The 15,260-nt window shown below is 37.6% G+C and overlaps 3 protein-coding genes and 1 pseudogene across 3 annotated transcripts in view; 2 read left to right on the top strand and 2 right to left on the bottom strand.

The window, feature by feature from the left end:
• Nucleotides 1–3,554, bottom strand: part of LOC105288140 (kazrin) — a 123,768-nt gene extending 120,214 nt beyond the window's left edge. The window contains exon 1 of the mRNA XM_011354174.2: nucleotides 3,362–3,554. The gene's annotated coding sequence lies outside the window, so the exon portion shown is untranslated. The remainder of the gene's footprint in view (nucleotides 1–3,361) is intronic.
• Nucleotides 3,555–7,150: 3,596 nt separating this feature from the next.
• On the bottom strand, nucleotides 7,151–9,193 carry LOC113562194 (glutamyl-tRNA(Gln) amidotransferase subunit A, mitochondrial-like). The gene is given in 4 exon segments (XM_026970744.1): nucleotides 7,151–7,449; nucleotides 7,452–8,294; nucleotides 8,386–8,738; nucleotides 8,740–9,193. Coding segments are annotated over 4 exon segments (1,557 nt in total). The 5' UTR covers nucleotides 8,916–9,193; the 3' UTR covers nucleotides 7,151–7,264.
• Nucleotides 9,194–9,676: 483 nt separating this feature from the next.
• Nucleotides 9,677–11,772, top strand: LOC105288142. The gene is made up of 3 exons (XM_011354181.3): nucleotides 9,677–10,018; nucleotides 10,417–10,797; nucleotides 10,989–11,772. Exons 1-3 carry the CDS (start codon nucleotides 9,838–9,840, stop codon nucleotides 11,537–11,539), a joined length of 1,113 nt encoding a protein of 370 aa, XP_011352483.1. The 5' UTR covers nucleotides 9,677–9,837; the 3' UTR covers nucleotides 11,540–11,772.
• Nucleotides 11,773–12,951: 1,179 nt separating this feature from the next.
• On the top strand, nucleotides 12,952–13,818 carry LOC113563198 (annotated as a pseudogene).
• The last annotated feature ends 1,442 nt before the right edge of the window (nucleotides 13,819–15,260 follow it).

Genomic DNA, 15,260 nt, shown 5'->3' on the forward strand with positions numbered 1-15,260 from the left:
GGGGAAAAATTTGTAAAGATAACATTTTTAATGTTAACATCTCTACAGCAAAGCTCCCTGAAAATTTCATATTTTCCTACGATAATCGAAATAACTCGCAAATGATATTGCCTCATTAATTATTACAAATATTCCACGTGTTTTAAATAGATTATGAGCTTAAAACATTTTGGGAGGGTCAAACTCGATACCATAATTTCGTTCGAGCTCTCAAATAAACCACATTTTAATTTTCAATAATTACAATCCCGTTAATCTGAAATATAAAATTCAACATGAAATAACAATAAGAAAAAGGTCCATAATACGATTTATGTAGACGATCCAGTGGCGGATTAATAAGAGCAAAACCTTAATCTCAACAGGGAATAAAGATGCGATTTACTGGCCATTCTCGATAATAAAATTAGCCGGTTAACCAGTCTTTGGGGTGCTTCGTTATCGTAAATTGCTGCCTTTTCTTTTTTCTACGTAATATTATGGCCGATATTCACGTAACTCGAGCTTTCCGAAGTGTAATGCATTTTCTTATCGTACGAGACTGCGCTATAGACGCGCCACATTTCACACCCGAAGCATTTCCGCAGAATGGATATATTTACTCCGCAAATGGTACGAGATATCCGAATGGCATAAGCGAAGAATAATGAATATTGTTGTACGGAACAATGTTAAACATTTTCTCATAATATAACGTAATATAAGATATTATAATACATACAAATACTTCACATGCATGATGGTTTTTGATAAAAGCAAAAAAAAAACAGAATTCCAGATGTATAAATCTGAAAAACCCGAAAGACTTTAATTATCAGCGCGTGATCGTATTATCACATTAATCGGCGTGTAGTAATTATTTGCTCGCGACGTTGACTCGCCATTCAATTAGATAAGAAACCACGGCGGGGTTAACGAAGGAAGATAAAAACGAAATGATTCATGAGAAAGTTTCGAGTGCGCATCGAGAATAATAAGAGCGCTTTAACTTTCCCTCGAATCTTATATCCTCGGATAACGCGCAGATAAATCGGTGGAAATAGGACAAAAAGTAGAGCGGGAAAAAATAAAGGAGGGATGGAGAGAAACTTAAAACTATTACTAGTGTGATGAGCGAGTTTACGACGGACCGGCGTGCGGCGCACCAATTAGCATAATTTACCCAAAGTGAGCAATAAAGATCGACTTCACGATCAATGAACCATACGCGCGGTAAATTTCCTAATAAGCCATATGTTCCCCTACGGTGCACCTTGCCAACCAACACACTAGTAATCCGTCTCCGAAATACCTAATATATGAAGGGTGCGGTACGAATCTCCGCAGAGAAAAATGGATTTTTGTATTCTTTTCTGTGTTTCACACTCTACATCTTTCATTTATGTTTGCAAAAATTTATATAATATTAAAGCTATTTATTTATTTAATAATAACAATAAGATGACATATATTTTAATCGAAGTATTGGCCGTAGCTATCAAAAAATCTTTGCCATCTTTGGGCAATAATTTAATCCCGCATCGATAAAATAACCCACCTATTTGTAACCTTATGAACTTTTGCAAGTATCTTACGAGCTACTGAAAAAACGGAAAGAAGAGGAAGAGTGAGTCACGTTTGAGACTCAAGTATGGCCGAACTATCCTAACCCGTGCCGTTTCTTACTAGCCCGCGTCTATTTATCCCAGTTTTTAATATACGAGCTTGAATAAACAGTCAACGATCTCAGGTCGCGCGATACATCGGCGAAGATGCAAACCGACAGATAGAGACGTTGCAACAAAATCATTCTCCCCCACGTCACGCATAGGGGTGAAATGTGTATATTTCGCCGCGTGATGCGCGGGACGTGTACGTGTTCTCAGTGTAACACCGCGGAAAGTACTGTGGAGCCTGTGCACACATTTCTGTTTATTCGTCTAACGGAGATATAGACGACCTGATGCTAGGCGGAAAAAGGAAATGACGTGGTCGCGCGAACTACAGCGGCTAAAGTACGGCGGGCAACGTGCCGTTAAACCGCCGCGCGATATTACATTACAACGCCAAGAGTCGGCTGTCCGGTCGAATTATTAACGCGATGCATCGCTTGTTATTATACCCGTTCTGTATTTTTGATAAGCACAATGCGCATACCGGTTCTGGCAGCCGCCTCGCGGATGCCGACGCAATAATTTGTTATTATGATGATCTTGCTAATGGAATTCATGTATCGTGGAATTATAATATCGGGCATATAGTGTCACCATTATTATGCATATTATATTACATATCACATTTATTTATAATTGTATTTCCTTGTATTAGTCATGTTGATTATTTATTATCAGGCTGCGGAGATATTATCATTTTAATTGTTTTAACTGCGTTCATAGAGCAGGCAGATAATCTATGTTGGAAAAAGTGGAAATTCTATATATTTGGTTGTAACATATATTCGTCCTTTTTTCTTAGTATTTTTATTAATAATATGGGTGATGCCATATATTCGTTATTAAAAATACTAAACAATCGGAACGAATATATGTTACAATTCGATATAATATAATATTTGTATGCTCTCTCTTTCTTATTCTCCTCACTTAACTACAATACAATACATCATTTCGAATCTACTCGAGGAATTCAATTTGATCGTAATGTAGGGAAAGGAAGAACATATCGGTCCATAAGACTTCTCGGAAAGAAGAATGTATCTCCGCGCTTGTGGAAAAGTTTTCTATTTACTGGAAAAAATCGCATTTGTATGATAGTAATCTATCCGACTACAATCTGTCTGGATAACGGATCTATATTTTAAACTATTCCATTTCCGCGGCGTACCATATGCGACGAAAATACAGTATCGATTCGGCGCAATACGTTTCAACATATTGTGTCTTTGGTCTTGTATATTTTTTTTTGCAAGAGACAACACAGTTTCCAATTAATTCTGTCGTATATTGAAACGCTGCATCAATCGTTTACCGTTGTCAGTCTTTTCCACAATTACGAAAAGTAACATAAATGAGCGTGAAAATTGCTAACCTTTATTCGAGATTCTGAATTGCGCGACATGAATTCGCAGTAATATATTACATCGATATGCAATCGAGAGTAATAATATTAATAACAACATTGATATTTACCTTCGGCCATCTTTATTACTCCTTTCTAAGGATAAAGTGCAGTTCAAACGGCGCATTTCGCTGCGAAACGGACGGAAAAAAGTCTTTAGCGCGATCATCGCTTGCTCGATAAGCATGAATTTATCTGCATATCTGCACTGTCGCAAACTTCACATCCGTCGCGTAGAAAGGGAACGCTCGAGAAGTGCTCTCGTAAAAACGAATTCTATACCTTCAACTGAAATCGTACTCACTTTCGATGTCGGACGATTCGAGGTGTCGAAGCCCATCCACTTGTCGTGACGCGACGTGCGATCACCATGGAGCACCTTCACACGGAGAGGTCGCGCGCAGCCGACGGTGACAACACCGACGGCGGAAGGTGCTGTACTCGCTGCACCTGTCCAAAAGTCCGCGCCGATATTTTGGCCGTCGTCGTGCCGCGCGCCGAAACAAACCGAGGACGGCCGCGGTTGGTCACTCTTTTTGCTCGAACTTTGCGAATCGTTCTCGCATACAAGTGCCGTCGGCGCGCACGGGAGAGAGAGAAAGAGAGAGGGAGGGAGGGAGGAGGGAAGAGAGCGCACACGGAAACGCTCGTCCGCGACGGTCTCGGTCGGAGACGACACCCGCGGCGCGAATTCGCCGGCAATTCGAATCGCGCGAGTGCGCGCGAAGGTGGGGGAGGGGGAGAGGTAGAGAAACGAGACAGAGAAAGAGAGAGGAAGCGAAAGAGAGAAAGAAAGAGAGAGAGAGAGAGAGAGAGAGAGAAAGAGAATTCGGAGACGAATGCGTGGGTGCGGATGGACGATTTAAAGACACGACGCTCTCGACGACGACGGCCCGAAGTCGTCACGACGACTGGCATAACCGACGGCAGAGAGCGACACGACAGCCCCCGGCGGCCGGGTTCGACGCATGCGTCCTCGCCACCCCGTGCCCAACCCTGTTTTCCCAGAGACGGCCACCCTCGCGCGTAGCTAGCAGCCTGCCTTTTTCCCTCCGTTACCGTCGGCGTTTCTTACTAATCGTCGTCGGACAGTCCGTAGGGTTTCCCCGGCGTTTCCGCGGCGCAAGGGTGAGAACGAAGTTGCGCTATCGAGCCCGAGAACTACCCCGAGCGTCGACCTGCTTGCCTAGAAACTTACCCCCTAACCGTAATCGCCTTCTCTTCTGTAGTCGCTTCGTAGTTTTTGTAACCGTCGCGGTATGTTCCATGCGGGTTGCTGGCACTGTTTCCGGAAACATGTTGCTCGTTGCGGTGGAGGTTGCTAAGGGAAGATGCAAGGTGTATTTAGGATCGTCTTCGCAGACTGTTTTTGTGTTTTTGAAAACTCTGCAAATCATAATATTCGTGTATGTTGTCGTCAGTTGTATGAGATATTCTTCAAGTTCTTTAAGAGATTCCAACTATTTCGATCATCGCACCCCCTACCCTTTCTTCTCATATATTGCAACGTATTACAAGAGATTGCGTCATGATAAAATTTTAATTTAATAATTATAGAATGAAAAGAAAAATCGAGAGAAATCAGAAAAAAAGAGTTTAGTTAATTAATACCGATCAACGCCGCTATTTTTCTGTGAATTAAAAAACCGATATATTACGGAGACCGAAAAGATTGCTTGAATACGTGCGCTGTAATTGTACGACCATGGGATGCAATTTCAATTGCTCGTAAATTGAAAGAGATCGCGTGCATTCGAAATTCCAACTTCCATTAACCACGCGCTATAATTTACGTTCAGACACGTGGACTTTAACCGACTGCAGCGCAACGTAATAATGTAAGTCATCGATAATCGACGGCACATCATGCTCAAAATGATGAAATAAAAGAGGCAAGGGTGCGCCCCAGTTTCTGGATTTCATCGTGAAGTCGATTCGGCGCTTGCACGCCAAGTTACACAAAATAGCTTGAAGGAAAATGTTATTTTGTAGATTACATCCGTCGATCTGCAAACTCTATCCGTGAGATTTGTCAGGTCGCAAAAATGTATCGCGACATTGATTGCGCGAAAAAGGAAGAGCGGGTGCATATAAAAAGTTTTAATGACTCTCTCTCTTTCTCTCCTTCTCTTTTTCGCGTAATCGTTCCTTTCCTCGTTCCCCGTTATTCTTGCGCTGCATCAACACAAAACTGTCGCGCCGGTAGCAATAATAAACGCATAAAGCCGTGGGCAGTCGCGTTTTCGGGCAGAATATTAGCCGAAGATTTACGACTAGCTTCAACCGGAGTAACGAAAGAAGGTATGAAAGAATCGGAGGTACGCCGAAGCAGCGGCGCTGCATCAATCATAAAGGCTTCATATTTTTAAGTTCAAAGAAGAATGATTGCCGCTCGCGGCGTTTGATGTTTTAGAGCACGGCGTGCTCTCGCGCTGATGGTTGCCTCAAAGCTTTATGAGCCTGGATTAAAGTGTAATATGATCGTGGTTTACTCGATATTGGACACGGTTCTTAGATAGTAGATACATTAATTATTTCCTCTTTCATTAATTAGCTTTATACACACAGGGCTACTCGGTTTGATGAGCATGTTTGAGTATATTGGATATAGCTGCGTAAATAGTAAAACAATAGATTAAAAAAAGTGTTATATAAAATTATCTCGATGTACAAGACATTTAGAAATTTCCAAATTCTCTCTAACTGATACGGCAACGCGAAATACTGGAACGAACAATGGGAATGCAAGATTAGCGCTTATTCTCCTTTTAATGGCACGCATAATCGTCCCATTTCTCGTGAACTAGAAGTAACCAGAACTGAGTTTTTACTATTTATGCAGCGGGAAGAACGAGAAGGGAATTACGTAATATGGCAGGGAAGGGAATGCAAAATTAGATGACGCAGCTTCATTTTGGCGTCTGAATGGGAACGTCCGAGTACGCACAGTCCGGCATTACTTGCGCACCGCTATTACGAGAAAGCGACATGGTTATATGCAGACGGAATATATTATTTCTGTTCCTTAAGCTCTATTTCTTTAAAGTCTGAAGACCGATATTGCAGTGTGTTGAAAGAAAGAGAGGATATACGTACAATCCATTTAAAATTCAATGCGGAATTGTTGAATGTCTTTCTTTTGCTTACTCAAACATTTCGACGAATATTTTAACATAAATAAATAATTCTTGAAGCATTGCAAATGAGATTTGCTACAAGACAAGTAAATATTATTTTTATGCTGAAAAGGATACACTTGCTTAAATAAATCTAAAAGTTGTTATTATTAATTCCAAACTTGTTATATGGTCTGATACTATTATTTTCCATAATTGTGCGTGATTTGATATGTAGTAACAAATTTCACGGTGAAATTAACAGCAGAATCAGCTGTGAGCAATGAACCAGACTGAAATGTCACAACGATCTAATTACCGAAGGCGTCAGTGCGTCACGTGAATAGATTTTTGCACGTGCATGTTGTCGCTTGTTTGTTCGTCGCTCGAATCACCCGCGGGTCCTCGGGGAACAATGAAGCTCGAAATGTCAGAGCTTCGTTGTGCAGCACTCGCCTACTCGAAATAAAGCAATCGCTGAAAATAAGGATCTATAGTCGAGAAATTGAATCGAGTTTGATGGAAAGGAAATACAAAATACACGAGGATCCGTCATAAAAAATTTGTTCAAAATAAAAATCGGAATTGCTTTGCAATAATATTTATTTGAAATAATGTTTACTTGGAAAAAAAGAAAAATTTATTTTCTAGCAGAAAAAATCATATTTTTAAGCTTCGCTTTCACGCATTACGCGTGTTACAGCGCAATGAAATGAGGCGAGGGTCGTTTGGGTGCAAGGCAAATACCATTACTCGACGAATAGAATTTCGGATATGGCCGATGGCACACGGAGTATAATTTGTTTGCGTTGCATGACCTTACAGCCATTGCGCTACGCGACGAGACCTATGTACTAATCCTCGTTCTCATTCTGCCCCCCCCCCCCCCCCCGTGATGTCCAAAGGGATGTGTAAAAAGGTCCAGTTGTAAAAGCTGACAGTTTGCTGACAGAAGTTTGCGAACAACCGACGTAATCGATCGTAAATCATGGGAATTTACAGAATACAGAGTTTTATTTAAAAAATTTAATTTAAAAAAGTTTGAGATTGATAAAAGAAGATACCACACATTGTTTGTGTGGAAATTTACTTTATTCGAGCAAACATGAATTTTTCAATTCGAGTCTTGGAAATCGCATCGTCTGTTCGATCCACTTTGCCACGGTAAGCAGCCTTTGCTCGTGAAAGAGCGGTGCTATTAATTGCAAGGACAAGGGTAACCCTTTGCGAGAGAGCTTAATCGGTACATTGATCGCGGGCAAACCTGCCATGTTCGCGGTTGTGTACAATGATCCTGAATCAAGCATTGCGTCTGGTTATCTAACTGCGTGAATTCATTGTATATAGGAGCTTCAGTTAACGTCGTCGGGGTGAGTAAAAGATCTATATTATTGTTCCATAGAACGTCAAAATCCTGCGTAATTAATCTGCGTATCTTCATCGCCTTGACATAATACTCCTGGTAATTCTCCGCCAAGAGGAAATAATTTCCGACTAGTATGCGACCCTTGACGACATCGTTGAAGCCTTCTGATCTAGTTTTCTTATACATTTCGTGAGCCGAGCTCCACTCGTCGGCTCGGTGACCGTATTCTATGCCGTCGTAACAAGCCAAATTGCTTGCTACGTCGCATCGATTCAGAACCGAATAACATACTATAGAGTAATCTGTGTGAGGTAGTGACACTGGGACAACGCTGGCTCCAGCTTCTTCTAAATGACGAGAGACCTCTTGCCAACACGCCTGAATCTCCTCGCTTATACCCTGCACTCCGTATTCTTTTGGTATGCCAATCCTGAGATTGCTAACATTGATCGTTTCGGGGCAAGTTGATTGGAGTATACTCTCGTTGCACAGTAGTCGGATCTGCGGGGTCGGTACGGCGATAGCGTTCAAGATTAATATGCTGTCGTCTACTGTCCTCGCGAGAATACCAGGCACATCCATGGAATTCAGCAGAGGGATAAGACCGTAACGCGACACCAAACCGTAAGTCGGTTTCAGACCGATTAGACCGCAATAAGATGCAGGGTTGCGAGTAGAACCACCAGTATCGGAGCCCAACGCCGCGTAACAGGTACCTGTAGCTACTGCAACTGCGGAACCTCCACTACTGCCACCTAAGATGCATTTATCACATCCCAAGAAATTATCTTTCGAAGCAAACGATTAAAAACTATTACAAACACACGATTCTAGGCAGTAATGTACCTGCTATGCGCCATGCATCTCTTTCATGCGGCTGCCATGTGGTTACCGATGGACCGTCGCGCTCACAGGAATAAAACTCTGACAACATCTCCGAGCCCCATAAATTCTTTGTTGGTCCGTAAAAGGAGTCCACGGTGCCCGAGCCCATGGCGAACTCGTCGAGATTAGTCTTACCCATCAAGACAACTCCCTGCTTCCTGAGCCTCTCGTAGACCGTGGCATCGTAAGCGGGCGAAAAATTGGCTAACATCCGAGAGGCACAAGTCGTAGGTTTCTCCTTGACACAATAATTATCTTTTATAGCGATTGGAATGCCGTCAAGTTGTCCAGCAAAGAATTTTGCCGTTGCTCGCATCGGCATCGCTAGCCTGTTTACCCGCAACGTCGCTTGTCACAGTAATATACGCATTTAAAGGCTTGACGAGTGAAGTTAACTTAATGGAAGCTCTACAAATCTCGGATGGTCGCACCGCACCATCGTAAATCTTCTGACTGACTTCCTTAATCGATGTAGACAACAACTTGTTCATCGTTCAACGCGTGACACCACTGCCGGACATAACCTCTCCACCGGCGGTGACCAGCACATAACCTCAAATTCGATAGCGAGAGAAACGCAAGAATGTCGAATTGCATGCACACCAATACGCACACATACAGACTCTTCGGCTGCTCAATGTTTGCTTTGGATATCTTATAAGCGAATCAGATTTTATTCGGATAATGGATGTTCGAATTGGATAACTCGATTACTCGAAGCATTAGATTCGAGAAAGACAATCGAGAATAATAATCGGAATGCTTCGGGTACTCGAATTCGAATCGAGCAGGTATACTGGAGCACAAAAATTAAAAAACTATTTTGTTTTATGTTAAAACGTGAAAAGGTAATGCAACATTAAGTCTGAATAGAAGATATGTTCAAACTTCAAAGTCAAATATTGGATATAACACGATCACAAAATAGCGAACTTACCGACCGTAGCAAAATAGATGTGCCTACGAAATTTAGCTTTTATGATACAGTTAGCGCTGCGGAACAGTCATTCAAGATCATTAGATTATAAATTATTTATAATTAAATCGCTTAAAATAGATATTAAATAAATAATTTTTGAAAAATAATTAAATATAAACTTTGCTTTCCATGCTCATTTCTTGCAAAGGATGAATATTAAATCGTTGAATAATAATTTAGCGATATTTACGACGTATTATTATCTACAAAAAAATGTCGAAAGACATTGTTATGGTGACTGTGTATAAGATAGGTATAAATACTAAGGAACGTATCGCTGACTGCCTCTAGTCGATATAGTCAGTTGACATTCAAACGAGAAGTGGAGCAGATGTAGATATTATAACTGCAAATGTTAATTTTGTGATAAATAGATTACAAGTGTTTCTACTTTCTTCATTTATTCTTTATTCGTTATTTAAATACTTATAAATATGTCACGAAAACCTAATGGAAAGCACCGTAGACATACTATGAGAGAGAAATTCTCAAGTACACCACTTCACAATGTACCTTTAAAACAATTTAACATATCATTATCTAGGATTGATACAGGTTCTTCATCAAACGAAGATATACGTAATTGGAAATTACAGCAACAGTCACAGATTTCAGGTAATAATTTATCATGATCGAAAGATTATATTTTTATAATAAGTTCTTACTTTAGTAAGCATTTCTTAATAAAAACATTGATCGTTGACTCAGTAATTGATTAAAAATGTTTCTTTTACATTTATGTAATTATATGATAATTATATAACTAATTAAAAAATATATATACATATATATATATATATATATATAATACAATTAAAATATGTAATTAGAAGTATGGTTTATATCACTTCAATTTACATCAACGATACTTTTAGTTTTACATTCAGTGAAGTCAGAGGAAATAGGGTCTTTTAAATAAAAACATGATGTTTCCTATAATTCTTAACATTGAATTAACTTAAACACTAAAAGATTTTGCAAGACATCTTAGAATTAATGCATTCTTGACGTAGAGAAGCAAAAGAAAAGCTCAAAAACAAATAAGAAAACGATAAAAAGGAATAAGCGAGTTATATCTCAATCGAAAGTCACTGAATGGGTAACCGAATCGGAAGAATCCATCAATGAATTTTTAAGTTCACAAGAATCCAAATCCGATGGTGCTTCGATGTGCATTAATTTATTTGAAAGCTCGCGTACTCCGGAAAAAACTCGAGATGCACCGATCAGGTTCGAAGAAATTCTACAGAAATCACCGATTATACAGTCCTCTAAAAGATCGCGTTCAGTTTCAAAAGAGATTATCATACGACAAGACCAGTTGCTGCCGGTGCATGTACCATCAGCAGACCAACGAAATTGTTTAGATACGGACGAGGATGAGCTGGTATTCCGTATGTATTTTATATAAAATAAAATATTAGTTTACATTAATATTAATCCATATTTAAAATAAACTTAAATGCTTGGAAACGATTTTGCAATTATAATAAACTTTATATTGTAATTCCTATTATATTATAACGTTCAATTGCTAGCTTAGTCATCCAAATGTGAACAAGTACTGGAAATACTGCCTTTTCAGATCATGAAACCAATTTGAAAACTTACTCTTCCGCACATAAACGAAAGAGAAGCTTAGGAACCTTGGAACTAAAATTTGGAGATTATATGTATCCTGTGCAAGGCTCAACATTGATAAGCGATCAGCTTTGGAATCAATTTATTGAAAAACATTATGGGAAGTCATCACATTATTGGGCACCACTTTCCTCGCCAAAACCTGTCTTCAAAAAGATAGAAATTCCTCCGACTCCGATTCCTCGGAGCAAAGATTCGCGAAAATGCTGTTCGTCCCGACGCAAGTCTGAACATAAAATCCAATTAAAAAAAGGCGGACAAATTCGTAAGAGAAGCAAAGTGAAACGGAAGAAGGAAATGTTAATATTGCCATCGGCACGAAGACAAAAAGGTGATACTGATGTGTATGATCAATCCGATGAGACAGATATTGAGTTTGAAACTAGCGGCAAAGGTAATAAACATATGTCTCTTTCGGAATTTTGTCACAAGCAAAATGGGAATAAAGTTCCCAATATAATATCTTTAACATCTTCAGAGTCGGATGCCGAATAAATCAGAGTTTATGTAATTATTACTCTATTTATACATTTTGTATACACTTTTCATGTATCAATTTACATGTATCAATTTACATTTGTTGTTGGAATCAGTTTATTGAAAAACATTACGAAAAGATATCTCATTATTTAGAACCACTCTCTACGCGAGAACATGTGTTCCAAAAGTTTGAAACCGATTTAATTCCTCCGAACATTCAATTCATAAAAGACACGGAATTCACAAGAGAAGCAAAGCGAAACGTTTTCTTTCGTTTTTTTTTTGCTTTTCTTGTGAATTCTGTGTCCGCCTTTCCCGAATTGAATTTCGTGCTTAGAATTGCGCCGAAACTAAGCTCATTTTCGCGAATCTTTGCTCCTGTTTTCCCGAATGCATTCGATGTTCAGAGGAATCGGATCGGTTTCAAACTTTTGAAGATAAGTTCTTGCGTGGAGAATGGTGCTAAATAATGAGATATCTTGCCGTAATGTTTTTCAATAAATTAATTCCAAGGAAGGAGGAAACGTTAATATTGCTATCGGAACGAAAGCAAAGAAGTAGTATATATCATGAACTCGATGAGACGGATATTGTGTTCAAAATTGGCGACAAAGACAATAAACTAAAGTTTATTAACTCTATATCATAGATGATATGATTCTTTCGGAATTTCGTCGAACGCAAACTGCGAATAAAGTTTCTATCGTAATATCTTCAGAAGCGAATGCCAAATAAATCTAAGAGTGTATTTAATTACTTATTCTCTTATTACATTATATATATATATATTTTTGTATAAACTTTGTTTGCATTATTTATATTATTTATACTATCTATGTATTGAGTGTTCGCTATATCTTTGACGATCAAACTTTGTATAATCAGGATATTTAAGAAATATCAAGGAATTAATTGCATAAATATAAGAAAAACTGTGTGCGTATTTAGAGTTACTTTATATTGTTTAAAATAAAAAATATCGAGTGATAAATAATTTAATTATCATTGATGTATTCTACATAAATTCAAGGAACGCGTAACTTTCAGTGTTACGTGCACGGTTCGCTTGTGTGGAACAACCGTTGTTGTTTGCACAGTTTCCCGATTACAACTGCGCGCCGCGAGAGAAGAAATCGTTTACCCAGTTTGGTAAACGTATTCTTACCAAGAAACGTGCCAAGAATTTTGCCGATCATTTATTATTTCTGCCGACGTACATTTGCATGTTCGGCAAATATTGTATAATAAGCGTTTAATTTAATTGTAACGCGTCCTTGGTGATCTATTTTTATACACGCGCTTGGCGTACTTAATGTTAATCAGCTTGGTGATTTGTTCCCGCCGGTCTACGGAAAAGATATAACATCGTAATTCGGTCGTAAAATCGCGCTGCGATAATACTTCTTTTTTTTCGCTGATGTGCACAATCGAACTTGCGAAGTTTGCTGAATAAAGTTGTGCTGTCGACGTAACGTGTATCATACCACAGTGTATTTCGAACGTTCGTTATCTAATCGAGTCCACTCGACTTCTGGATCTTTACTTTGATCGTCTTTACTCGATCAGTCCAACTTTTGACCTGAACTAGTACGGACCTCCACTTCTCGTGATTTCGGTAGCTCTCGTGCCCGTTCGCGCTCAATATGGATGACGAGATTTTAAACGCGTTGAACAATGACAGCGAGCTGCCGGACGATGTGCAACAGAAATTGGCGAAGATCATCGAGAAGTATCAACAGCTGAGCGACGAAGACAAGGAGGAGTTCAAAAAGGGCGCTTTTGACGTGCTGACGAAGACCCTGACTAAGTACCCGGCAGCTCAATTCTGCCCACGTGGCTCGCACCATATGAATCTTTTCTTCTATTTTTTTTCGCGGTGTCGATTGTGTTTTTCCTGCTCGGTACAGTATTTCTTGCATTTCAAGTAATATTTGCAAATTTGTAATTTTGTTCTTTATAATGTATTGTCATTAAAAATAATAAATGTCAGATAAAATCTAACAAATAGCCACGTAACTGCAGATTATATGTCTTTAGATTATCATCATATATTGCATCATTTTTTTGAAAAAATTTATGATATTCTTATTGTAAAGTTTGTTATTTTTGTCACTTTCTTATTTAATCTTCTATTTTTATGCAATTCTTTAATTACAATTATATCATTTTGTAGCTGTGATTGCCCGCAATTTATACCTACGCGTAAAGAACGAGAAGAACGGCGAGAGAAGAAGAAAAATCTTAAGGAACAAAAGCGACAAATAAAAAGAAGAAGAAAACAAATTAAGATATGATAACTTACATATTACATTAAAGAGAAATTGTTATCAAAAGAGTTCTATTATTTTGTTTTTTAAATACATGACATATTTTACAAAATTAATTTGTCTCTTTATTGAACAGATTAATTAAACAAAAAGACAAAGAAAGAAAGAAACGAATATTATAATATAGGAAAAGTATTATAATATAGGAAATATAGATATTGATATGAAAAAGTATTTATTGCACCAATTTCTTTGACTTAAACATTCGTACGAGGTATGCAACAATTAACATATCAATATAATTTTAGATTAAAATATTAACGCATATTTCAACTTTTAAGTTATAACAGACAAAATAAAACTGTATTATCACATAACATATACATAAAATTTATACTTATTTATAACTATAGCAAAATATGAATAAACTCGTAATTGATCACGTAATTAAATGTAGTAAGCAGTTATAAACGCATTACAAATGCGATTGTTCGTAATAACAATTGCTACGCATATTAATTATTCCATTATTCAATACATTTGTCGCATCACAAATTATTTTTTACATCCCTAAACATGTATAATCAATTTTGCAATAAATTTTTAGAACTATTATTAAGTATTAATAGGCGGTAGCCTATAATCAGAGCTGCATTGGTCTATAAAATTAAAATTGGCAAAAAAAATTAATCTTATATTTTATAAAATTTCACAAAGAATCTCAAAAATCTTGATACAAAAAGTTTGTTAACATACATATTTTTGCAATAAAACAGTTAGAAATATTATTTTTTATATACTCTACTTTATGACTGTCTTTCGAATATTTATTATTCAATTATGTCTATTGGCAGTTTATTCGTAAGGCACTGATAAAATTAGTTTACCATTATTTAAGAATTTGCACGTTCAGTTGCTATTCATAATAATAACGTTATTTAATTTTACTTCAAACAATAATTTTATATGTTTAAAAGTTTTAAAACTTAGAAAAGTACCTAAAAGATTTACTATTAATGTAAGAATTATTAATCAACAAACAATCGTTATAACAATGTATAACTAAATATATGCTATCAAATTTTACAATAATTTCAGTGTGACACATATACATGTATACATATACATATATTTGAAACCGACCGTCTCTTTATAAATTGCAACTAAAACGATTGACAATCGTATTTTTATTTGCGTAAATATCTCTTTCTCAGTTTTTTACCGTGACTTCTGGATATAAGTAAATACTTTTCCAAACTTGACCAGGCGGTCGTTTTGCCAATATAAATCTTGCAGATATTCAATATTTCTGCATTTGTTCGAACAATATATTCTTTACGCAATATCCACAATTTCAAAATATTCGGATATAGTCATGCAATTATACGAGATCCGATATTTGTACATAATTCTCGCTATTCTCGAGGTAATTCGTTCCATACATAACTACGATAAACGAAGTAGTATAT

Source organism: Ooceraea biroi, chromosome 1, assembly GCF_003672135.1.
Source record: "Ooceraea biroi isolate clonal line C1 chromosome 1, Obir_v5.4, whole genome shotgun sequence".
Lineage (NCBI taxonomy): Eukaryota > Metazoa > Arthropoda > Insecta > Hymenoptera > Formicidae > Ooceraea > Ooceraea biroi.

Excerpts from the sequence above, each read along its gene's own strand:
- LOC105288142 (XM_011354181.3), top strand. The coding sequence starts at position 9,838 with ATGTCACGAAAACCTAATGGAAAGCACCGTAGACATACTATGAGAGAG. Across the intron at positions 10,019-10,416 it reads GCAACAGTCACAGATTTCAG|AGAAGCAAAAGAAAAGCTCA; the intron begins GTAATAATTTAT and ends TTCTTGACGTAG. Across the intron at positions 10,798-10,988 it reads CGAGGATGAGCTGGTATTCC|ATCATGAAACCAATTTGAAA; the intron begins GTATGTATTTTA and ends CTGCCTTTTCAG.